The sequence below is a fragment of the Monodon monoceros genome, unplaced genomic scaffold (assembly GCF_005190385.1).
Source record: "Monodon monoceros isolate NGI ecotype Baffin Bay Population unplaced genomic scaffold, NGI_Narwhal_1 Super_Scaffold_21, whole genome shotgun sequence".
NCBI lineage: Eukaryota > Metazoa > Chordata > Mammalia > Artiodactyla > Monodontidae > Monodon > Monodon monoceros.
The window spans coordinates 128,665,564-128,691,933 of NW_021703778.1; the positions used below are offsets into that span (position 1 = coordinate 128,665,564).

General features: G+C 40.4%; 1 protein-coding gene across 3 annotated transcripts in view; it reads right to left on the reverse strand.

Annotated features, from left to right (window-relative positions):
- Window positions 1–8,573: 8,573 nt before the first annotated feature.
- The window catches only part of GCH1 (GTP cyclohydrolase 1), a 51,897-nt gene continuing 34,100 nt past the window's right edge, over window positions 8,574–26,370 (reverse strand). The window contains exons 3-6 of one of the 3 annotated variants that reach the window (XM_029238305.1): window positions 23,831–23,886; window positions 12,650–12,681; window positions 11,508–11,592; window positions 8,574–10,470 (exon numbers count right to left, since the gene is read on the reverse strand). In XM_029238305.1, coding sequence (XP_029094138.1) covers window positions 10,449–10,470; window positions 11,508–11,592; window positions 12,650–12,681; window positions 23,831–23,886 — 195 coding nt within the window. In that variant the 3' untranslated portion in view covers window positions 8,574–10,448. Of the gene's footprint in view, window positions 10,728–11,507; window positions 11,593–12,649; window positions 12,682–23,830; window positions 23,887–26,370 lie in introns of all 3 variants that reach the window. The other 2 variants (XM_029238303.1, XM_029238304.1) reach the window with 2 other exon arrangements.

A 26,370-nucleotide genomic window follows, 5' to 3' on the forward strand; every position in this document is an offset into this window, starting at 1 on the left:
GGAAACGTAAATTATCAGTTCTCAGGATTCAGGGTTTCACCTTGATTTTATTTCTTTTTAAATTAATTAATTAATTAATTAATTTTTGGCTGTGTTGGGTCTTTGTTGCTGCACGCGGGCTTTCTCTAGTTGCAGCAAGCGGGGGCCACTCTTCGTTGCGGTGCGCGGGGTTTCTCATTGAGCCTGGAGCATGGACTCTAGGTGCAGGGGCCTCAGCAGTTGTGGCACACAGGCTCAGCAGCTTTGGCTCGTGGGCTCCAGAGCACAGGCTCAGCAGTTGTGGTACACGGGCCCAGTTGCTCCGTGGCATGTGGGATCCTCCCAGACCAGGGCTTGAACCCATGTCCCCTGCATTGGCAGGCGGATTCTTAACCACTGTGCCATCAGGGAAGTCCCTTGATTTTAATTTAACACTCTTTTACAGTGTTCTAGTTAAAAAGGCCATGAGAATTCTTTTTTAAAAAAATTGTATTTATGTATTTATTTATTTATTTTTGGCTGCATTGGGTCTTCATTGCTACGCACAGGCTTTCTCTAGTTGTGGTGAGCAGGGGCTACTCTTCATTGCGGTGCATGGGCTTCTCATTGCGGTGTCTTCTCTTGTTGTGGAGCACGGGCTGTAGGCACGCAGGCTTCAGTAGTTGTGGCACGCAGGCTCAGTAGTTGTGGCTTACGGGCCTAGAGCACAGGCTCAGTAGTTGTGGTGCATGGGCATGTTGCTCCGCGGCATGTGGGATCTTCCCGGACCAGGGATCGAACCTGTGTCCCCTGCACTGTCAGGTGGATTCTTAACCACTGAGCCACCAGGGAAGTCCCGAGAATTCATTGTTGACCTAGCGATACTTTAAGTGCACCAGATACTTTTAATGTTCTAATTATTTTCTAAATATTAAATTTATATGGAAATTCTGTTAAAGTAATCAAGCATTGACATAAGAAGTCTCTCTTTCCTACTCCTTCATTAGGAGGTGATTTTGACAACTGTTAAGCAAGAGAAGGTCAGATAAGATTTGGATGAGAACTTCAAGCTCACATGTTCCACCCTCACAGATGAATCAGCTTTCAGAAGGACCCAGAAATGAGAAATTTTTCTCTGAGATTAGCTGTCCTTAGTTAAAGGTACTTTCCAAATGGCCACTACGAAATAATTCTGTGGTCCCTGATCGTTTTAAACTGATTTTTATCTACTAGCTTTTCTGTTTCCTATTCAGTTTATCTCTGGGTTTTAGAAGTGAAATGGCCCTGCAAAAAAGAAAAATCCCCATAAAGAAATTTACCAGTCAAGATCAAATATGACTTTAAAGATTAGTGTCATCACATGGGTGACATTGGAAACCCCTCGAAAAAACAAATTAGAAAGAAAAGTATCTCATTTGTCTATTCATTTGGCACATTTTCAAACATGAGAAGATCCAGGAAAAGGAGAAAGAAGAAGAGACTCATTCTAAACTCAGGAGAAAATCAACAAAGCCTAAGTGTGACAGCCTCAGAGGAAGTTTTCATACACACCCTGGCATTTCATCACAGCTCTCCCTCAACACAGCCTTCTCAACACTGATCAACAGCCAAACCATGGCTCTCTGGGCAGCATGGTCAGCTCCTGAAGTTCAAGGATTTCTCAAAAGGTCAGAGTTGTGGACACATTGCTTAAACCAAACAGGAGAATGTAGAAATAAGAGGAAAAGCAGATGGACGCATTAGGGCTGTGTACTGCATGTGCTAGGAGTCATCCCAACAGGATTTGTAAGCAAGTCATAACTACACTGTTACACAGAGCATAAAAGAAGCTACTTAAATACAAGACTGGGTGTGTCACTTCCCTCCCCACCCCAGCCAGCCAGAGCCTGGTATTCTTACTCAGAGGGCCATGGACATATAACTGAAGTCAGGCACCCAAACACTCCGACCGTCACCCAAACCTTGGAATTCCCCAGGAAAAGGCCCACAAAGTGATGTCCAGTCTTGTGGGATTCACCAATTCCAGTCCTACAATAACACTTCCTCCTTAACCCAAATCTTGACAGCCAAGGAACACACCACAATGAAGCCAAGGAAGTCACATGGTAGATGTTTTAAAACTGAAGGCTGTTTTAAAACTGAAGTGTATGATCCAGAAAGGACAGACCCTCCCAAAAAAGGAGAGAACTCTGTTCCATACCTCGGAGGGTGACTCTGAGTTACAAAACAAAGGAGAGCTGTGTCTAAGGTAAAGGCTGAGCAGGACCAGGCTGAGGGGGGCTGCCTCAGGAGTAGGAATACAAGGTCATGGAGGAGTATTGTAGAAGAGAACAACCCTTTGTCTTCTGGTCAGCTGAAGTTTCACTTAGTTGGACAGCCATGGACATTCCAGCATTTGACATTCCTTGGGGTAAACATAGGGCTTCTCAAAAGCAAATGACCAAATAAATTGTAAAGGAGAATATGGGACTGAGGGAGCAAGAGGTGAATCTACAGCTTTAAAAAAGGCTTTGAGGAACTTCCCTCGTGGACCAGTGGTTAAGAATCCACCTTCCAATGCAGAGGACACGGGTTCGATCCCTGGTAGGGGAACTAAGATCCCACATGCCACAGGGCAACTAAGCCCTCGTGCTGCAACTACTGAGCCCGCGCGCTCTAGAGCCTGTGCGCCACGACTAGAGAGCCCGCGTGCCACAACTACTGAGCCTGCACACCCTGGAGCCCACATCACAACTAGGGAGAAGCCTGTGCACCGCAATGAAAAGATCCTGCATGCTGCAACAAAGATCCCACATGCCACAACTAAGACCCAACACAGCCAAATAAACAAATTAATTAATTAATTATTTTTTAAAGGCTTTGAAAACACATCAACCAATGAACAATCTACAGAGGAAATTAACCTCTCACAGTATACACAACAAAAAGTGGCATTTTTGACATCTATATGAATGGCAACTGCAAATGAATGTCCTTGAATTTGCTATGAATAAATAGCAAATTAATAGCAGTTAACTCATAAAAAAATAAAAAATAAAGAGGAAATTAAGAAAATACTTTCATTTACAATAGCATCAGCAAGAATAAAATAGGTGATGATTGCGGAACATGAATGATTTTTAGGGCAGTGAAACTACTTTGTATGACACTATAATGGTGGATACATATCCACCATGATATGTATCCAAATGGTGGATACATATCATTATACATTTGTCTGAATCCACAGAATGGATTCACCAAGAGAATTCACCAAGAGTGAAACCTAATGTAAACTGTGGACTTTGATTATGATATGTCAGTGTAGGTTCATCAGTTGTAACAAATGTATCACTGTGGTGTGGAATGTTGATACCGGGAGGCTGGGCATGTGGGGGGGGGGGGCAGGAGGTATATGGGAAATCTCTGTACCTTCCACTCAATTCTACTGTGAATCTAAAACTGCTTCAGAAAATAAAGTCTGCTAATAAAAAAGAATAGAATACTTAGGAATAAATTAACTAAGGAGGTAAAAGACTTGTACACTGAAAAACTATAAAACATTGATAAAAGAAATTAAAGAAGACATTAATAAATTGAAAGATACCCCATGTTCATGAATCGAAAGACTTAATATTGCTAAAATGTCCAGCAAGCTACAGATTTACCGCAATCCGTATCAAAACTCCAATAGCATTTTTTTTTTGCAGAAATAGAAAAAAAATCCTAAAATTCATATGAAATCTCTGAGACCCCAAACAGCCAAAACAATCTTGAGAAAGAAAAACAAAGCTGGAGGTCTCAATTGGTTTCCAAACATATTATAAAGCTACAGTAATCAGGGCTTCCCTGGTGGCGCAGTGGTCGAGAGTCCGCCTGCCGATGCAGGGGACACAGGTTTGTGCCCTGGTCCGGGAGGATCCTGCATGCCGTGGAACGGCTGGGCCCATGAGCCATGGCCGCTGGGCCTGTGCTCCGCGGCGGGAGAGGCCACAGCAGTGAGAGGCCCGCGTACCGCAAAAAAAAAAAAAAAAAAAACTATATAAACCAATGGAACAGAATCAAACAGTCCAGAACAAATCCTCAAGTGTATGATCAAATGACCTTTGACAAAGGTACAAGTGCTACACAATGGGGGAAAGACAGTCTGTTCAACAAATGTGCTGGGAAAACTGGACAGCTACATACAAAAGAATGAAGTTGGACCCTTACCTTACATCATATGCAAAAATTAACTAAAAATGGATTAAAAACCTAAACCTAAGAACTGAAACTATAAAATTCCCAGGAGAAAACAGAGGCGGAAACTTCATGACATTGGAATGGGCAATGATTTCTTGGATATGACACCAAAAGTATAGGCAAAAAGACAAATGGGACTACACCAAACCTAAAAACTTCTGTGCAGCAAAGGAAACAATCAACATAGTAAAAAGGAAACCTACAAAATTGGAGAAAATATTTGCAAACTATTTATCTGATAAGGGATTAATATATAAAGAACTCCTACAACTCAACAACAAAAACATCATATAACCTGATTTATAAAAAGTACTTGAATAGACATTTCTCCAAAGAAGATACACAAATAGTCATACGCACATGAAAAGATGCTGAACATCACTAATCATCAGGGAAATGCAAATCAAAACCACAATGAAATACTACTTCACACCCATTCCGATGGCCATCACAAAACTGGAAAATAACAAGTTTTGGCAAGAAGGTGGAGAAATTGGAACTCTCGTGCATTGTTGGTGGGAATGTAAAATGGTACAGCAGCTATGGAAAACAGTATGGCGTTACCTCAAAAAAATTTTAAAGAATTACTATATGATCTAGCAATTCCACTTCTGGGGTATATATCCAAAATAATTGAAAACAGGATATTGAGATATTTGCATAGTTATGTTCATTGCAGTATTATTCACAATAGCCAAGAGGTGGAGACAATCTAAATGTCCATCAGCAAATGAATGGATAAAGAAAATATAGTATATATGTATATAGTGGAATATTATTCAATTTTTAAAAAGAAGGAAATTCTTAAAAAAAAAAAAAAAAGGAAATCCTTATACTACAAAATGGATGACTCTTGAGGACATTATGCTAACTGAAATAAACCTGTCACAAAAAAGACAAATACTGCTAATTCTACTTATATGAGGAATCTGAAGCAAACTCTTAGAAAGTAGAATAACAGTTACCAGGGTCTGGAGGAGGGAAAAAATGGGGGAGTTGTTCAATGGGTAGAGGGTTTCAATTTTGCAACATGAAAAATTCTAGAGATCTATTGTACAATGTGCATATAGTTACTACTGTACCATACACTTAAAAATGGTTAAGATGGTAAATTTTATGTTTTTAACCACAGTTTAAAAAACCCAGATCAAGCAATTGCAGTGTATAGACCTCATTTGTACTTTGATTCAAATAACTATTTTTAAAAATTATGGGACAATAGAGAAAAATTGAATGTCAACTGAATATTTTATATTAAAGCATTGTTTTGTGTGATAATGAATGGTATTTGGGTTATGTGACTCCTCTTCTTTTAGTTAATTAATTAATTAATTAAAATATTTATTTATTTATTTAGGCTGCTCCGGGTCTTAGTTATGCCACACGGGATCTTCATTGCGGCACGTGGGACCTTTTAGTTGTGGTGTGCAGGCTTCTTAGTTGCAGCATGCAAACTCTTAGTTGTGGCATGCATGCGGGATCTAGTTCCCAACCAGGAATCAAACCCGGGCCCCCTGCATTGGGAGCACGGGGTCTTACCCACTGAAACACCAGGGAAGCCTCTCCTCTTTTTTTAGTTAATCTGAAATATTTATGCGTGAAAGGATGTCTGTGATTTGTTTTGAAATCCAGATGGAGGAATCATGATGACCATGAGTTGAGACTTACTGAAGCTGGATGATGGGTACGCGAGGCTCATGTACTCATGTACTGTCTACTGTTGTACGTTTTTTTCCATAATAAAGACTAAAACACAAAGCAAGTGCCCCTGGAAGGGTTGGGGCTGTCAGGCATTTACACTGTGCCCTTGAGCTCATCTACTGAGACTTTCCTCTTCACCATCAGCAGGACCAGGCCCATCATGGTGAATCTTGGTGTTCTGTGTTGATGGACCACCTTCTCTAAAACCTTTGGTGTCTGCAACTGCTTTTCCATTAAGTGATAAAACAAGGAACTCACCCAATTTAATCTTTAAAAAAATTTTTTTTATTGTAGTTGATTTACAATATTGTGTTAGTTTCAGGTGTACAGCAAAGTGATCCATATATATATATTTCAGATTCTTTTCCATTATAGTTTATTACAAGATATTGAATATAGTTCCCTGTGCTATACAGTAAATCCTTGTTATTTTATATATAGTAGTGTGTATATGTTAATCCTAAACTCCTAATTTATCTCTCCCTCCTCCTTTCCCATTTGGTAACCATAAGTTGGTTTTCTATGTCTGTGAGTCTATTTCTGTTTTGTAAATAAGTTCATCTGTATCATTTTTTTTAGATTCCACATATAAGTGATATATATTTGTCTTTGTCTGACTTACTTCACTTTGTATAATAATCTCTACGTCCATTCATGTTGTTGCAAATGGCATCATCTCATTCTTTTTTATGGCTTAGTAATATTCATATATATATATACCACATCTTCTTTATCCATTCATCTGTCCATGGACATTTAGGTTGTTTCCATGTCTTGGCTATTGTAAATAGTGCTGCTATGAACATAGGAGTGCATGTATCTTTTTGAATTAGAGTTTTCATATTTTCTGGATATATATGCCCAGAAGTGTGATTGCTGGATTACATGGTAACTCTATTTTTATTTTTTGAGGAACTTCCATATTGTTCTCCATAGTGGTTACACCAATTTACATTGCCACCAACAGTGTAAGAGGGTTCCCTTTTCCCCACACCCTCTCCAGAATTTATCATTTGCAGAGTTTTTGATGATGGCCATTCTGACTGGTGTGAGGTGATACCTCATTGCGGTTTTGATTTGCATTTTTCTAATAATTATCGATATTGAGCATCTTTTCATATGTCTGTTGGCCATCTGTATGTCTTTTGGAAAAATGTCTATTTAGGTCTTCTGCCCAGTTTTTTATTTTTTTGATATTGAGCTGTATGAGCTGCTTGTATATTTTAGAAATTAATCCCTTTTCAGTTGCATGGTTTGCAAGTATTTTCTCCCATTCCATAGGTTGTCTTTTCATGTTGTTTATAGTTTCCTTTGCCGTGCAAAAGCTTTTAAGTTAATTAGGTCCCATTTGTTCATTTTTGCTTTTACTTCTATTACTCTAGGAGACAGATCCAAAAAAAATATGCTGCGATTTATGTCAAAGAGTGTTCTGCCTATGTTTTCCTCTAGGAGTTTTATAGTATCCAGTCTTACATTTAGGTCTTTAATCCATTTTGAGTTTATTTTTGTGTATGGTGTTACAGAATGGTCTAATTTCATTCTTTTACATGTAGCTGTCCAGTTTTCCCAGCACCACTTATTGAACAGATTGTCTTTTCTCTACTGTATATTCTTGCCTCCTTTGTCATAAATTAATTGAACATGAGTGCATGGGTTTATTTCTGGGCTCTCTATTCTGTTCCACTGATCTATTTCTGTTTTTGTGCCAGTAACATACTGTTTTGATTACTGTAGCTTAGTCCAAAGTCAGGGAGTGTGATTTCTCCAGCTCTGTTCTTCTTTCAGCCAATTCAATCTTTAGTGAAAAAACTCAGGAGCAGCAACTTGGGCTTATTGAGCAGCTCATTGTTTTATTGACACGTGTGAGTTGTGGTTTCAGGAATGTTTTAGGAATTCCCTGGTGGTCCAGTGGCTAGGACTCTGCACTTTCACTGCTGAAAGCATGGGTTCGATCCCTGGTTGAGGAACTAAGATCCCACAAGCTGTGTGGTGGGGCAAAAAAAAAAAAAAAAAAAAAAAAGGAATGTTTCTTGCATTCCTAGTTTAGGTGATTAGGTTCACTACCTACAGGCTACGGGGTCCTTCAAAGAGCAGCAGGCCACTCCACTGGCCCCAGCACCCGGACAGGCTGACAATCAGTGACGGCTGGGGCCTCTGCCTAGGTGGAGCAGGGAATGGGAAGTCCACCCAATAGAGGGAATGATGTGGTCACCAGGTATGGACAGAAAAGAGGCAGCAAAACCTTTGCTCCTACTTGGAAGTTTTGCCCAGGCAGGCTCTTCCCTATAAAAGGGAGGGAAACTCTTCCACTCCCTGCATTGCCCAGCTCCCTGCCCCAGCCAGCTCTTCCCTCCTCAGCTGCTCCCACACAGAAAGCAGTGGAGTTCTCAGGAGCTGCAGTTATGCAAAGTTAGGCTTAGAACAAGGACATGTGGGCCATTCAGATTCCTTACTCTTAACCCAGATCTGTTCTTCCCATTACTGCAATAGGATGAGGACAGTAATACCCAAACTGAATACCAAAGGGAAACAGAGAGCCTGGGGTAAATTTATGTCTGGGATTTATATTCTAATAGCTTGATGGCTGAGAGAAGCCCTTACGAAGGGTATCTTTGCTGAAACAGAATGCAGTAAAAATAATTGAATTTATTGATTTATCTATAGCAGTGGTTCAAAAAGAAACTACTTTCACAAGAACAGTCATAACACTTTAATAATTTGAATAAAACCAACTTCAGGAACAATATACATACAATTTGAACAATTAAACTGAACAGTGTATTTAAAAGCATCGAATTCTTAAAAATCCCCCAAATGAGTTCAAGCCCACGGATATGAAAAAGTAATTTTGAAGTACTACAGACCAGAGTAAAACAGACAAGGTAATTACTTTGCATTTATCAATACTCTAGACCAATACTGTGGATACTGTAGACCTTTATGAGAACACTTCTAAGGAATGTTAGAATAAACAGTCATTAAAAAGGAATACAATTGATCTCAGAAAGATGAATTAACAGCTAACAATTTCTTTGGTCCTCCAAGTCACAGGTGTAAAAACTTTAAAATACCAAACGTGAGCTGAATGTTTAATTCTATCTCTAAATGTTAAGCAGGATAATGTTTATATCAGGTTAGATTTTAAAAGGAACTCAGAATCAACCACCACTCTACTTTAGAAACTCCAAGTGAAAAATATATATATATAGGAACTAGAAGTAGGGAAGATTTAAAATTAAAAGAACAAACAAAAAAAGTGCCATCTGGCCCTAGCATAAGCCAAATGGCATCAGAGTGGCAGAGACAGGACTACCAGAGTTACAGCAAGCATTGTAGTTAATCCTTGTTGGTAACAGGATAAATTTGAAGAGCACAGTGTCAACCAAATAAGAGACTTCTCCATGGAATAACTGTGTTTGTTTTTGCAGAGAGTTGGGGTTTTTTTCGTTTGTTTGTTTTAATTTGGCCCACACTGCCCCAGTGGAGGAAATTTTAAGATAATCATTAATAAGGCAGCAGCTTCCTGGACTAAAAGACCTATCCCACTTGAACAGTTACACAGAAGACAAGATCCACGTGAATCACAAGGGAAACCAGAACACTGGCTTCCAGTAGCTTCCAATCACTCCAGATAATGACGGTGCATTTTTACAGACACCAACAATACAGCTTCCATTAGACATGGGACATAGTTCAAAGCAGTCCACAGTGCAATTCTGCATTCTCTCATATTCACGGAAGCTATGGTTCTGCAGACCTGAAAATGATGGACACTTTCAAAAGTTTCTGTAAATACTTAGAAAAATATTTGATAAGTTAAAAAAAAAAAGTTTTGAGGCATCTACAAGGAACTCACAAAGTAAGCTCCCAAGAAACGTATAAAGGTAGAACTGTGAGAGCTAGTTATTTGCAAGGTCAGTACTAAGTCTTATAAAATAATGGCTTTTAAAAAAAAGGCAAAGGTATCTACACTCTAAATGGTGTGATATTCTCATCAAGGCACAGAGAGTTAAATGTCTAAATCCCTGTATATTGACATGAGAATACACTCGTAAACAACTCCAGGAACTAATTCCCTGTACTTGAATTTTAAAAAGAATAGAAGGTAGAAATTGCTTTTTTAACTCACAGTGAAATTAAAAAACATAGATATTCCACCACCTTCCCTTGGTGACATATGTTACAACTGGATAGTTAAAAAATAAATATATAAAAAATAAAGTATCACTGGCAGTTAAATAAACATGATTAAAATGGAGCTGTTGGACTTTGAATTTGCAGAGCAATGCCGCACAGTGTACATAAATTATTTTAAGCACTACGCCATTTTTGTTTGGGGAGGATAAAATAAATATATTGGTCATAGTTTTCTCCCATTCCCAACACACCTGTGCTTCTGAATCAAATTACCATACTCTGAACAAAACACATGAATTCTTCTCCCTTCCCAGCACCCTCAGGTTACCTGAAAGGCAGTGGTTTTATGCAAGTAACTTACACTATTGGCAGTTGGCTTGAATGTTGCCACTAAAAGGTGGCAAGAAGAAAGTAGATTAATTACCCCTTTGTTAATTATCTTTATTTGACTTGCTTTAAATAATTATTAAATACAATTAGTGACAAGGGATAAGCAACAACTGGAAATGGAATGTACAAACAATTAAGACCAAATGATGCTACTAGCTGCACAAGCTATAAACCATGTGACACGTGCTGAGGCTCAGCTCTTAATGAGAGTCAGAAACTCTTCCCGGGTCTTCGGGTCCTCGCGGAACACCCCCAACATCGTGCTGGTCACGGTTCTGCTGTTCATTTTCTGTACCCCTCGCATTACCATACACATGTGTCTACAAAACAAGGCAACAAATGTGGCTTCAAGGAGTAGACAGTTGCTGGTTTGGTTTTTAAAATAAAAGCAGCCCGAAAGATTAAATCTGATTCAACTGAGTTCACAGTTACCAAGTATATCAAAATGTCGCTTCTTAGACAAATTTGGTCTAAAACTTTTTTTTTTTTTTTTTTTAAGTTCCTAAGCCTTACAGCTCTTATTCTTATCAGTGGTTGAGTCCTTAAGGCATCCAGTCGGAGGGGGAAAAATAGGATTTTCTTCCTGGGTGAAACTAATACAAAGTGTCTACAGAGATACACAACTTCTAGATAAAAAGAAATTCAGGATTCTCACCTGATCCATCTTCAGGACCGAGACAGCACTAAGCTAGCTTAGGTGTTCCGAGAAATACTGAGGCACGGTGGTCTCACCAGGCAGAATCCAGAGAACAGTGACCACAGTGGGTGAAGCTGGATGGCACCCACAGTGCACAGTTCACGCCATGACAAAAGGATGGGTGAAAACTGCCCACAAGATGTTCGCAATTCTCATAATTCATTCTAACTTAAAGAAGTGTCTTCAGTTGCCCTTTGTACCTATTCTTAAGTACAACTCTATTTTTCAATTGTGTCGCAAAATACTGGGAAAACTCTGCTCTTAGCAACAAAGAGCTAAAGAAGAAATCAAGAGAAGACTGATTTGCACTGTTGTGCAAATTCACTACACCTAAGTCTATGACTCTCTACACCTCCAGCCCAAAACACCACTGGGACATTATTAAAAGCAAACATGGACTTACGTCGCTTCAACCACTACCCCCACTCCAGCAGGTCGCAAGGCCTCTGTGATTGCTACAGCAATTTGTTTCGTAAGGCGCTCTTGAACTGTGGATGTGACAAGGAGCTCAGTTTAAGAGTCTGACACGAACAGAGACCTGGAAGCTTTTGTTGTCTCTAGAATACTTGAAATCTTAAAAAGCAAGACTTTGGTGAGGTTTAAGAGCCAAGACACACCACCTTTTACCAGTTTGCTTGCTCTGCTGTCCGGGCCACAGGATGCCCCTGTTCAGTCCCCTCACCTGCAGTACAGGTGCCAAGGGGAACTAAGGAACCCCCAGTGCCCACCAGCACCACTGGAGGGAACAGATCAGAATGACGACTGTCTCTTTAGGTGTGCAGAAAGACTGACCAGATATTGATAACAAGCACCCCCGTGGAGGCAGAGTAAAGTAAATGAATAAATAGCTTGAAGCAGGGTTAACAAAGGACCTACAGTCCAATTATTGAATTGTACTTAGAGCAATGTTGAAAATCAACGATTTAACCTAAATAACGTAGTTCCTGTGCTGAATAAACAACATCTTTGAAAACATTAAGTGTTCAGCACTGCCTCTATTTGAAAACCGACAAAATCTCCAAATACCAGAGCAGGAACTGGTTAAATCAAGCCACAGCGTAGCTGTACAATGGAATGCTGAACAGCCAGCAAAATGAATGAGATGGTTACATGTATGTGAAAAAATGTTTAAGATTTGGTAAGTGAAAAAGTAGGGGAAAAAGAAGGTGGCACCAATTTTCAAATACTATAATAAAAGTAGATTGATTTTTTAAATGTTGGTATATGCAATAAAATGTGAAGGAATGTGCAAATACAATGATTTGTTCTGGAGACTTGAAACACGGCAGACTTTCTGTTTTATATTCCTATAAAGTTTTCTTTTTTTTTTTTGGTCACACCACATGGCTTGGGGGAATCTTAGTTCCCTGAACAGGTATTGAACCCTGGCCACCGCAGCGAATGCACCGAGTCCTAACCACTGGACCGCCAGGGAATTCCCTTGATTTTTATAGGCCATATGTATTACACTTGTAACAAGAACAAAAAATACTTTTTCCTTAATAAAAAATGTTTTTCTGTAAATAAAGTAGTTTCAAAGTTTACCTTGTAATCTTCTACTATAGATTTCTACAATCCTAGAAAAGAAAGAATTGTTTTAGTTAATTATAAATTGTTTGAAGTGAAATTGGCAAGGCTTCCCCATAAGTCTAAAGAATAATTGCTTTATTGAAGTAATTGTAGGGTCTGGGCAGGAGATAAATGCTTATAGGAGGAGGATAGAAAGATACAAAAACTACAAGGAAATGAGAAGAGGGAGGGTCTAAAGGAGACCACCAACCATGACACAGTGGTACTTCCGTAAGTCCCCAAAGACAGAGAGAATTAAGTGTAACATTCACTTAGGAAAAACAACAATTAGAGGTGAGTAATTTTCAAGCTCCCATGTCATCAATTTTAGGTCACATCTCACATGTTCTAATTAGGTCACATCTCACATGTTTAATAAGAGCTTAAAGCTCAAGTTAAAAATAAAGACTATTTGTCAATTAATAGCAGACAAATATCAACTATGTACCAACTAAACCTATTAGGATAATCAGATGAGAGCTAAACAGACCTCTTCAGACATCTCTTTATAATATAGGTCTACATAAGCACTCAGTAGGATTAACCACCCCCTCCAAATAAAAGCCCCTGATCTTAGCTCATAACACAATCTGTCAAGTGATGAATTTCCCCTTTCAACATCTTTTACTCTGGCTGTAAAATGGCTACAGAATTACACATTTGAGGATTGCAATTCACGTGAAGGGTCTTTTCTTTAAAATTTAGCATTTTAGTCATGAATTTGGACTCAATTTAAGGATCAGCTTACCTATGAGGTATGTTATGGCCCTTTCCCCCACTGTGCCACTCAGACAGAACTGATGACTTGCTTCTTTATACCTCCAACAGCCAATGAAGTCAGCCACAGGTGGGCTGCCTACCCTAACAGGAATGCCTCTAACATTTCACTGCCAGCCCGGGTGCCTGCCTGTTGCTGGCGACTGTGCCAGACGAGGGTCATTCGTTATTGAGTGCCTACTGTGTATATGATTATGTGGTAAACAGGGCCCCTATGCTCAGAGTTTATCATTTCTTATTCCTAGTTTGTTTTTCTTTTTCAAGTAAAGAATAGGTGTCGGATTTCTGTCTTCTCAGCATTAAAGATAATCACATAGTGTATGAAGGCCATTCAAGATGGCTGCTGTCTTGCTCTCTCTACATCCCCTGCTTGATGAGTCCCTGCTTCGCTCACATGACTATCCAATCCTCTTCATTATAGGGCTTAATCAGTAACTGCCTCCATGCTTGCCCCCTGCCCCAGCCGCTGGTTTCCCTGGTAACTGATGAACCAACCTGATGTCAATTCCCCCTATAAATGGTAGCTTCCTTCTCCCCCGGGTAGTGAAGGTTGTTGCCGCGCACGGTGAGGTGTTGCTCCAGGACCTGGCTTTGGACTAGTAAGATCCTTTTCTCCACTAAACCGCTGATGTCTCTGTCACTGTTTCGGGGCTCGTTCTTCAGTCTTGAGGCTGGGCTATCGATCATAAGGCTTGCAGGCCTTCGAGGCGCAGCCCAATAATTGCTGAGCCAGCCAGGAGGCCGAGGAAACTCCCGTGAATGCAGAGATGTCGGGAAATACGGGTGAGGAAGGGAAGGGGGGGGGGGGGGGGGGGGAATCGCGAGGTGGCTGTCCACTAGCCACGTGGGGCCCTGTGGCAGCTGACTGCCATGAGAGATGCCTTCTTCTTCCATTACACTGATGATAGCCTGTTATCCTCAGAGTCTCTTTCCAATTTAAAAGTAGCAGCCCCGGGCTTCCGTGGTGGCACAGTGGTTGAGAGTCCGCCTGCCGATGCAGGGGACACGGGTTCGTGCCCCGGTCTGGTCAGATCCCACGTGCCGCAGAGCGGCTGGGCCCGTGAGCCATGGCCGCTGAGCCAGCGCGTCCGGAGCCTGTGCTCCACAACGGGAGAGGCCACAACAGTGAGAGGCCCGCATACCACAAAAAAAAAAAAAAAAAAAGTACCAGCCCCACACTCATAGCTCATCTGACTGCACTGGGCTGGCTGGTGAACACAGACAAAACTCAAGGACCTGGAATATCTAGAATATATAAGCATACCCCAACTCACCATCCCTAAACAATTACAGACACAGGCTTTAGGGATACTAACTCAGGGGCAGGCTTGTGAGTTGGACGTGGCCAGTTACCTGGGAGGATTTGGTTGGGGTCTGTGGCAACGGCAAACTAATACGAGTACCCATGGGCTTCTGGTCCCAGCTGTGGAAGGGGGCGGAGCAACCATATAGTGTCATGGAACAACAGCCATACGCAGTCTACAGTGCATTACAGTAGGTGGAAGACGCTACAAAAGGCCTACCCGAGTCATCGAGCAATGCACAAAACCGTGATTTGGGGTCTAGAACAGCTGCTTGTGACATACAGGACCCTCGTGGACATCGACAGTGACCAAGGAATCCACTTTGCCAGCTACGAAGTTCAGGAATGGGCTGATAGAAATGACACACTGGCATTTTCACCTGCCCTACAATCTCACTGCTGCCGGCTAATTGAAAGGCTGAATGGACTACTTAACAACTGAGATGGGAAACCAGCTCTCTCAATGCATGGGCCAGGAGGCTAACTCAAGCCCTACAAACTATAACTGAACATCCCAGGATCAGCGGTCCCAGTGTCTACGTCATGTTCACCCAGAGGTAACTAGTCAACACCATCTGAGTTCAGCTGTTGACCACAGAAGGACAATAACTTGCTTTTGCCCTTATCATAGGATCTAACCCCAAGGGGAACACATTATAAAATGGCCCTGGAACTGACAGTAAGTCCCAAGTGGTTTGGGTTTGCCGCCCCATTGGGGAATAGGATTAGAAAGGGACTTAGCGATTTCACCTGTCTCCTACCCAGCCCCACCGAAGACTGCTGAGGTAATCAATCTGGGCCCCTACTGGAGAAAGGCGGCGTTATATTAACCCTGTGGTCGGTTGTTACAGCACCCCTCCAATACTAGGCATGGCTGTGGGGACTGAGGGTGGACACGTGATGTGGTCCTGCAGGCCAGGACAAAACCCGCGTTATCCCAGGATGCTATTATTGCTTATGTTTTGCTTAATGGTCATGACCTCCCCTGTATTGTGCCTGTTAAACATCTTATATATTTCGTCCCTTGCCTGAGGGGAGGGAATCTGTTCCAGGGCTGGGTGGCAACAGTGGGCTCGCCGCAAAATGAGTCTGATTGCTGGGTCTATGGTGAGATGCCGTTGTCCTCCTCCTCTGGACTTCCATGGTAAATGGACCTGCTAAGCGCCTTGCTTTCTCTTGCTACTCTTTAGCTGCTGCTGTCTGTACTGCATTTGTGGTATCTGGTTGCAGTGCCCCTCGACATACCTGACCCCAGGGACACTGCGTAAGAGGGGTGGACCAAGATTGTAAGGGTCGTGCAGGGTATGTAAGGGTAGAGGGTATGGTCAGGCCATTCAAGATGGCTGTCCTCTTGCTTGATCAGTCCCTGCTTCACTCACATGACTATCCAATCCTCCTAGTTATAGGGCTTCATCAGTTACTGCCTTTGTGCTTGCCCCCTGCCCTAGCCGCTAGTTCCCCTGGTAACTCATGAGCCAAGCTGACATCAATTTCCCCTATAAGTGGTAGCCTTCTACCCTGAGTAGAGAAGGTTGTTGCCGAGCACGGTGAGGTGTCGCTCCAGGACCTTTCTTCGGACTAGGAAGATCCCTCTGTCCACTAAACTGTTGATGTTTCTAGGTTCTTTCTTCAGTTTTGAGGCTGGGCAACTACAGGGCTTGCAGGCCTGTAAGGTGCAGCCCAACATACAGCTTCACTGAATTTAAAAAAAAAAAAAACACTTTATTTTGCCCTCATCTGTCAACTTGCTGAGAGGTAATTATTGGGAAAAGAATTCTAGTTTGACACCGACATTTATCTGCCTTTCAGTACTGCCATAGGCAAATCAACGGTCAGTCTAGTTGCTGTTACCTTGTAGGTAACACTTTTCTGTGTGGCTGCTTTTATGGTATTTGAGTATGTGCACTCTTGCCTATGTTGTGTCTAGATGGGGGTTTAATTTCATTTTTCCTATTTGGCATCCATTAGGCTTCCTGAATCTGAAGACTGATAGGCTGCATATGCTCTAGAAGCGTCTCAGCTGTTATCTTCTCTAATACTACACCTACCCCATTGCCTCTTACCCCCAGGAATTTCAATGAACGGCATATTATACCTTCTTATTCTTCCATGTCTTACACCCTCATTCATACTTCCCACCTGTCTGTGTTGTATTCCATGTAGTTTCTTCAGACCTTTCTTTGGGTTAACTCATTTTCAGCTGTGCCAAATCTGTTTGATGTGAGTGTACTGGACTTCGGATTCCATTACCACATCTCTTTTTCCTACAAGTTATATTTGGTTCCTTTTCCAATCTGTCTAGTTAATCCTGAAAGTTTCTTGCCCCTTTGTCAAACTTTCAGTACTCTTTTTTTAAAATTTTTTTTAGGAGTTTATTAACTTATTGATTTTTGCTGTGCTGGGTCTTCGTTTCTGTGCCAGGGCTATCTCTAGTTGTGGCAAGTGGGGGCCACTCTTCATCACGGTGCGCAGGCCTCTCACTATCGCGGCCTCTCTTGTTGTGGAGCACAGGCTCCAGATGCGCAGGCTCAGTAGTTGTGGCTCACAGGCCTAGCTGCTCCGTGACATGTGGGATCCTCCCAGACCAGGGCTCGAACCCGTGTCCCCTGCATTAGCAGGCAGATTCTCAACCACTGCGCCACCAGGGAAGCCCCCCCTCAGTACTCTTATTTTTCTAGCACACTTGTATATTCTGTATCTGATAACTCTGGTATCTGCCCTATTTGACCAATTGTTTTAAGCTGAATCTGGTTCATGGTGACTTTCCTTTACTTTCAGTGAATACATGCTCTTAGGAACATTTGTCGGAATTCTTTGAAGCCTGGATAAAAGTATCCAAACATGCACTTGTTTCTGCTAGGTGCTAGAAGGCTACCTCCTTAGTGACATCTTAAATAATTGCCTTGGGTTTTTTGAGGACCACACAGGTAATCTGAATTCTGACCCACACCTAAGTGACTATGTGCCTAGGGGTGGTTCTTCCTGCTCTCCCCAGAATATTTAGGGGAAAATAGGGAGGACAAAACCCTGATTTTGGCCCCAGTGCTGGGTAATTCCTGTGGATTCTTACAATAACTGCTTCATATTTCCCCCAATGTGTGAAATGTTAATACACATTATATCTTAGTATGCTACACCAAGATATCATTACAATCTAGTTTACCATACTCTTGGAATCAGTAGTTCTCAAATTTTAATGTAACCTACTTTTGTATTCTTGAAGTAAAGCTCCTTGGATGATGAAGACAGTACTTGTAGCCTACTGAAGTAGGTTTTTTGATATTTAGGATTTTTATGACTACTCATAATTGAGGGTAGTCTATAATTAACAGCTTTATCAGGCTTTGTTATCAGGGACAGACAGCTTCATCTAATTAATTGTATAGCTTTTCAGGTTTTTCCAGGCTCTTGAATTACTTACACAACATGAAAACTAGTGGTTACTTAGAAGTTTGAAAGAATGCCTAGTAAATTGACTGGGTCCAGCCCCTTCCCCTCCACTGCTCTCCCAACATTAATTTTACTTTTTCTAATGGTTACTAGCTGATCCAGGTTTTCTAATGCTTGCTTCATTCCTGTCCACCTTTTTCCTTAACCTGTTTTTTAAAGTTTTTAAACCATATTCTTAGTTACATAACCCCTCATTTCTAAACAGAATTATTCTCTCAGACTTATAAGCAACTTATAGATTTTCATACTTTAAGCTTGTCACCACTGAGTAAGATGTTAGCTGTGGGCTTGTCATATATAGCCTTTATTACACAGGCAATGAGGTAGGTTGTCTTTCTGAGTTTTTATCATGAATGGATATTGAATTTTGTCAAATGCTTTTCTACATCTAATGAGAGATGATTTTATCATTCATTTTGTTCGTATGGTGTATCACATTGATTGGTTTGCAAATGTTGAACCATCCTTGCACCCCTGGAATAAATCCCACTTGATCATAGTGTGTGATCCTCTTAATGAATTACTGATTTCAGTTTGCTAATATATTGTGGATTTTTGCATCTATATTAATCAGGGGTATTGGCTTGTAATTTTCTTCTTGTAGTGGCCTTGTCTGGTTTGGTATCAGGATAATGTCTTGAACAGAGTTTGGAAGGGTTCCTCTTAAATCTTTTGGAAGAGTTTGGGGAGGGTTGGTGTTAGTTCCAAAGAATGGCTTTGCAGTAAAGACTGTATATAATTTATATAGTGTTAGCATCATGATTTTTTATCATGTCTAAGGAATTTTAAAAATTTTTGACCTCTAAATAGTTGGGTTTTTAATCTTGAATTTCTAGTTTTCTTGTTACGCAACAGCCTTTTCAATTTTTTTAAGTTTAAGCTTACCTTTTGGCCAAAATTCTATTACTCTGCTGTGTATATCTTTTTTGTCCACTTCATAGACTGAGAGGTAATTAGTGTTCCTACTCCTTTCAGGTTTGTCAGTTTCTCTATGCATTTTAGCCAGTTCATGTTTTGTTTTGAACCCATTTGATGAAGATTCATGACCACTTTTATTATACAACCTTCTCAAAATAAGAGAACTCACTTTACCCCCTTTGATAAATTTTGCCTTGATTTTTATTAACATTTTATTATTTTAAAAGGGGGACATGGTTGGATACTAGATTTAACCCAGTGGACAGCTTATTTAAATAGCCTACTTACTGGTCTTATAACATCTGTGCTCGATCCTCTGTTTTCTCTTGCATTATTATGCTTTCTCTCCTCTTCCTCCTCTGGCAACTGGGAAAGTAATCTGGTGATACTTTTGCAGGAAGAACCCATGGATGGTATAATTTAACCCTTGCAAACCTTCGAAGTGTTTCTGATGCCTTCACATAACTTGACAAGCTAGACTTGACACTGGGCTGCAAATTCTCAAGTGTGGCTAGAGCAAAAAGTGAAAGAAGAGCAAGAATACAGCAAGATCACAGTGGGACTTGTCAGCTAAGGTAAGAAGCCTGAACTTTATTAATGCTGCCCCTTCGCAGCTCCATAGCTTTTGTCAAATCCACACTTGCGAAAGAACATCCTAGCAGCATATGAGAGCAGATTTAGGGATCCTAAGAGATGAGAGGACAGGAGTTAGGAGTTTAACACATGACCCAGGAGGAACATGAAGGCCCAGAGAGTGGCAGCGAGGATAGCAAGAAGGCAGCGTGGTGATGATGTGAGGGAAGTGGAGGTGTTACAGGGGTTCAGTGAGCATACAACAGCAATGGATGGATTCCCCCTTACTCCTTGCCCCAAAATACATTTCCAGATGAAGCAAAGATCTAAATATAAAAATAAAGCCATAAAAATAACCCCAAAATACATGAGTTTATGGTTACATAGGTTTTAAACTTCATGAAAAATACTACTAGAAAACAGACAAATGACAAGCCTGGACAAATTATTTGCAGCTTTAATATTCAGAAAGCTCATACAGATCAGTAATAAAAAGACAACCCAATGGAAAAATTAGCAAAGACTAAGAGCAGGAAGTTCCTGAAAAAAATCAGCCTCACCCGATTAAATGCAAATTAAAACAACAGGTACCATTTTTTACTTACCTGTTTGGGTTTCACACTCTTCAATGTTTGCCAGTGTTGGCAAAAGGGTAGAGAAACACACACCTTTAATCTATTATTAGAGTATAGTTCAGTATGATCTTTTCTGGAGAGCAATTTGGTAATATCAAAAAGTTAGCTACCCTTAACCCAGCAAATCCGACTCCAATCTTACAGACTCAGAGTAAGGAAACAGATAAGGACGTGTTCACCAAAGTTCTTCTTTTTCCCATTTTTGACAGTAGTCTCAAACTGTAGGCTATACTTATATCAAGGACTGGTTAAATGAGTTATATTAAAGAAATACTATGTAGCCATTAAAAGGAACTTTTTTAGACTAAAAGACGTCCAAGGAATTTCAAGGTACTTTAAGTTTTTAAAAAAAAGTAGTATAGAATATAGGATATGATCCCCTTTCGCCTTGTTTAGCTAGTAGTTTTAAGGCTACATGTTTGTGTTTGCACTGAAATCTTCCAGAAGGATAGTGAAAGATCTCTAGTGGGGAATGGAAATAGGAAAGAAAAGTTTTCCCTCTACTCACTCACTTGTATTTAAGTTTAACTGGTATGTTACTTTTATAGCATAGAGAAACAAGAAAATGTTCCCTTTGTAATCTAATGTTCCCATTGTGATCTAATCTACCCTTGTTCACTATCTCCCAGTCACCTCTGCCTAAATCTCTTGTATCAATCAACCTGCTCCCCATCCACTGGGAGATGCCTTGCTCCTACCCTCTGATTTGCCTTTGTTTATGCATTAACTATACCTACAGGAATTTCTCTTCTGTTCAGAATTCTGTTCAGCCCTCTACCTCTGGGTCTCCTCAGTCCTGCCTGGCCACAGCCATCTTGGCTTCTCTGAACTCAGACCTCCTAACCAGGCACGTCTGTGGCACCTGCTGCCAAGTACTGTCCACTCTCCTTGAGGGCAGTGGCTCTGTCCTACTTCTCTCTAGCAGCCATGATAACTGGCACATTGTCCTTTCACAGTAGGTGCCCAACAGTTGAACCATGGCTACCTGAGGCACTACAATTCTATGTTCAAGATTTAATTGTGTTCACTCAATTTTCTAATTCAAGAAAATGAATACATGTTCAATGGATTTTCAGCAACAGAAGGAATTTCTATTCAAACTAAATTTACTCTAGAATTCTACTAGAGTTAAACCAGATCAACTCACTTTTGGCATTTTCTTGTTACTTAAAGCTTTACTGTTTGATATTTGACTTCCCTGGCACTGAAAGGTCATTCGTTTAAAGGCAAGCATATAACAAACTTCACATACAAGATTAAAATCAGCAATGAAGTTTTGCTAAGACATTTAGCCTTATTTATTCCTCCTCATTCCCTAAATATTCCAACTTCTTATAAGGAATAAGCAGTTGGATAATATCTTAGTCTCCTGTTTCATTTAATAGACCCTTTATTCAAAATTTTTACAAAATATCTGAGTTCAGTTCTTTGGTTTACTGCTCCATTTTTTTTTCTTACATTTTAATCCTATTAGTGTAAGGACAAATCCCCATGCTAATAATTAACTCCTTTGTATTGTTCATAAAAGCTTAATTATTGGAGAGCTTTTCCTTTCACTAGGAAAGGAAATAACCAAAGGCTATTCCCTTCTACCCCCAAGTCACCACTTTTTCCAAGATCTCACTAGATTACTCTCGAATCCATTTCTCTAAAGTGTTACCCATGGCCTACACAGTGTGGTCTTCTAGAGAAGACTGCTTACATTAAGACCATGGCCGAGTGTGGTCTGCCAAGCTTTTTATAATATGAAGACTGTCTATGCTACACCTTTCACACGTGGGCAGTCTGATACAGGCAGGAGCAGTGCCAGGATTTCTATATAAGGTGGAGGATTAGCCATCTTGCTGGAAGAGGGGGAACCAGGGGAGTGAGCCTACAGCTGTGTTTGCACAGCAAGCCTGCAGATCTTAGACTATGTATTATAAAACAGTAAGAATAACCAATTATAATAAAGACACTTGTATTCAGCTGATATAACTTTATCGCTTGGGAGTAAGTTATTGGAGAGGAGGTTGCTAATAGAAATTATAATAAGGTTGATTACCCCCATCACCACCAATACTATTTTTCAGCCACTGCTGGGCACTGCCATTGGGTACAGATCACTGAAAGGCACCAACATGTTTGCGTTTGTATTAAGAGCCTGACTGCAGTGAAGCAATTATATTTATGATGTAAGAACATCCTTTCATGCTACCAAGTAGTCCTGTCTGGTAGTGAGATTGCCAAGTAGGAATGAAACTAGGGAAACTAGTCAGAAACTAGGGAAGTTAAACTTCTCTCTTCTACCTACTTTCTCCTTAATCCCTAGAAGAAATGAGTAAGAAAGTGGAAGTGAAAACAACGTAAAACAAACAGCTGTGGAGAGCAGGCATCAGATTGCAGGGGCGGTGTTTACAGAGTCCAACACAGAATTGAAAAAGATCTGGACCACCATTTCAGGATTGTCTAAGTGGAGAAGAAGCAGGAACATATCAGAGCCACAGATGTCAGTTGGTCACAAAGGTATGTTTATTCCAATTTTGATATGGTCACTTTCACCTCAGTCAAGTTATCCAAACTTAGCTTGGTTTATTTTTAGAAGGAGGGGGACTCTTGATGGCATTTCATTACCTACTCCTTCATTTTAACTCTCCTTTAACACATACACCTCCCAATATTTCCCCATCACCCACAACTCGCTAACTCTATACAAGGAAACTACACAAAAGGGTATTTAGGTCTAGTCCCCAATATTTTATTGTCCCTATCAGAGATATATGAACACTGACCCTCAATTTGACTTCTAGTTAAACACAGGAGACCATGCTTGTATATATCACCACTCTTTCCTAAAACTCAAAAATGGTAGCAAAGGCCAGAACCCACAGGATAAAGAATGAAAAAAGACTGTAGCAGAAAGAGAAATAGAGAGTTAGTATTGTCTCAGAATAGAGCTGAGGGGGGGGAAAAAAGCTGAAAAAGCCAAGGAAGGCATGGTCTTGGGTCTGTGGGAGCAACGGAGCCAGACGTGAACCAACTGGCCCTACAGGATGCAGAGATGTGTGGAGGTACCCAAGTGGAAGGCAGGGTTGAGGCCCCCACTTCAAAGAGCAGTGCAGTTAGACCTCTGTGCCGGTTTCCTCTCCCCCACAGTTAGCTAAACCACCCTTAAAGAATGGGGGCTGAACTGAATGCACCCTCAGGTCCTCTCCAGTCAGAGAAGGCTCTACTGAGAGAAGTGTGAGGTAAGGCTTCAAGGATTGTGCAGGAGGGAGGTGGAGAAGGCAGGCAGGCAATAGGGGAGCGAGAAGGAAAGGGCATTTGTGTTTTCAGGTCCTCTTAGTCTGTCTTAGACTATACATATTGTCTATATATTGTCTCTGCAACTATAAAGTAAGTTGGAATGTACCTTCCAAGTTAGATCCACATTGATCAAGAGACAAAGCCTGATAAGATTCTCACCATGTAGGGGCAGGTCCTATAAACCTGTCATCTTATTCACTACACAGTCATACTTACCTAGCAAGTTTGCTGAGGCCAAGAACTTGCTTGTTAGGAAGATAACCGATATGGACCTTCAGAGAAGAGACAGAAATCATGAGCTAAGCGAAAACACAGTACTTCTTTGTGACGAAAGGAAACATAATACAGTATACTTACAGTGTGGTTCAACACAATGAAAACATTTTTAAAACATCTAGAAGCTTTAAGACATAGAAAATGAAGCACTTACATAAGCAGTTAAAAATCACATAAATTAAGTAAAAGGAAAATAAGAATGACTTAATAAAATGACAAATTTGAAGTATAGCTGTGGTATTTCCTGGTGAAGTTAAGCTCTTTATACAATTCTTAGAATCTTTCCTCTGTTGAGGGGAAACTTTCTCAGGAAAATGCTAATTATCCCACAGCAACATTAAAATGTAGCTAAGAAAACCTCCTTTAAATGGCTGAAACTGTAAGTATAAATATTGCCATTCTACACATCATGGTGGCCTTAAAAACCTTGCCCTGTTGCACAGAAAGAGGGTCTCCGTGCTCTTTGTCATCCTGGGCAGTCCCATTTCTAAGCTGCTAGAGAACACCATCCTCCTGACAGGAAGAAAAGGACATGGCTACAAGTTGTGACTCAGAAAAAATCTGGATCCTAAGGCTTAAGTTCTTGTAGGACTTACTATAAGGCAAAGCCATTTCTATAATCTTAAAAAGCACTGATTAATATCTAATATGAAAAAGTTACATGTCTTTCAGCCAAGTGTTAAGTGTGAGAGAATATTAGTTCTCCAAAAAGATTAATAAATGGTCACTTATAGGCAATCAATTTACCTAATATAAAATGATCAACTCATTTGCATCATGGTTTGCCAGCATTTGTTGCATTTGTTCACCTAATATTTACTGTACACTTGAATAATCCAGGAGTAATTAGTGGTTTTTTTTTTTTTCATCTATTAGGCACTATGCTTTGGGAGTCTGAGAATACCAATTCATTGCCTTCCTGCTCAGCAGAAGGAGAAAGTTATATAGCACCTGAACATTGGGTATGTCAAAGAAAAATTAGAGTTGAAACTTTCCCATAGAACCAAGGTACAGAAGTACCACTTGAAATTTATACACTTATATACAGAGCTATAATTTATTTGTTTATACTATTTTTAGTCTTCCCAAAGATCCTGTCATTTAAATGGTCACTTTTTATTTTTTTTGGCCATGCCACGTGGCTTGTGTGATCTCTGCTCCTTGACCAGGGATCGAACCTGGGCCCTTCGCAGTGAAAGCGTGGAGTCCTAACCACTGGACCACCAGGGAATTCCTGTAAATGGCCACTCTAGGCAACCATCACTGAACAGTATGTTTAAAAACCGAGTTAGTAGGAACACAGACACAGAAGTAATCAGAGCAAAAGGTAGGAGGATATAGTGGAGAGAGGCTGAGTACAGGCTCAAGTTCCTGGGTCTGACCCCAGCCAAGTCACTAACTCCCTATGTCCTCTTGGACAATTCACAGCTTCCTGGGCCTGGTATTCTCACTTAAAATAAAAGGTAGCCATGAGCTCAAAGGTTCCCTCATTTCTGAAAATACATAGCCCTGCTGTCACGGCCCAGCATCATTAGTTGTGTGACTACCAGACCATATATGCCTCCTCATGTGATGGACTACGGAATCGTCAGCACCCCGATGAACTACTCTTGTCAAATATGTTTAATCTTAAACTTAGGAAGTTTTAGATCTAATCCAGTTTATAGAAAAATGCAGAGACTGAATGGAGCAAATCCAGAAACTGAGACACTCTACAGAGCAACTGGCCTAGTTTCTCTGGTAAAGAACGTCATTGGGGTGGGGACGGAGGTGGGGCTGGCAGAGGAGACTATTGTAGATTAAGAGACTTAAGATGCATAACCACCAAATGCAATGCGAGTGCAAATGTGTAACCCTTATTTGGATTCTGGTTTAAACCAACAAGACAGCTGGGACACCTGGAAACATGTAAATATCCGTTATTAGATGCTAGTTAGGAATTACTGTTACTTTCGTCTATGGTAGTGCTACTGAGGATAAGTAAAACTATTTTAGAGATAGGTATTAACGATTAGTAATGAAGAGTCGCGTTGTCTATATCATACTTCAATATATTGAAGGATCTACTGCCAACTTTTTAGGTTGATAATCAAATCAGTTATGTTTCTTAAAAAAAATCCTTATCTTTTAGAGAAATATGCTGGAAGAAATTATAGAAAAAAAAATGTTATCTAGGATTTGCTTCAAAATAGTCCAGTGGGGACATATACAGGACAAGATTAGTCCTTTACTGATAGCTGTTGAAACTGGTTGATGGGAACATGGAACGTTATATACTAATATACCTATTCTTAGATATGTTTGAAATTTTCTGTAATAAAAGGTTTTAAAAAGAGATACCACTACATACACATCAGAATACTAAAAAAAAGACTGAAAGTGCCAAGTGTTGATGAGGATGTGACGTGACTAGGACTCATGAGAGTATATGAAATGTAAACTGGTACAACCAACTTGGAAAACTAAAAGTCTGTATTTAA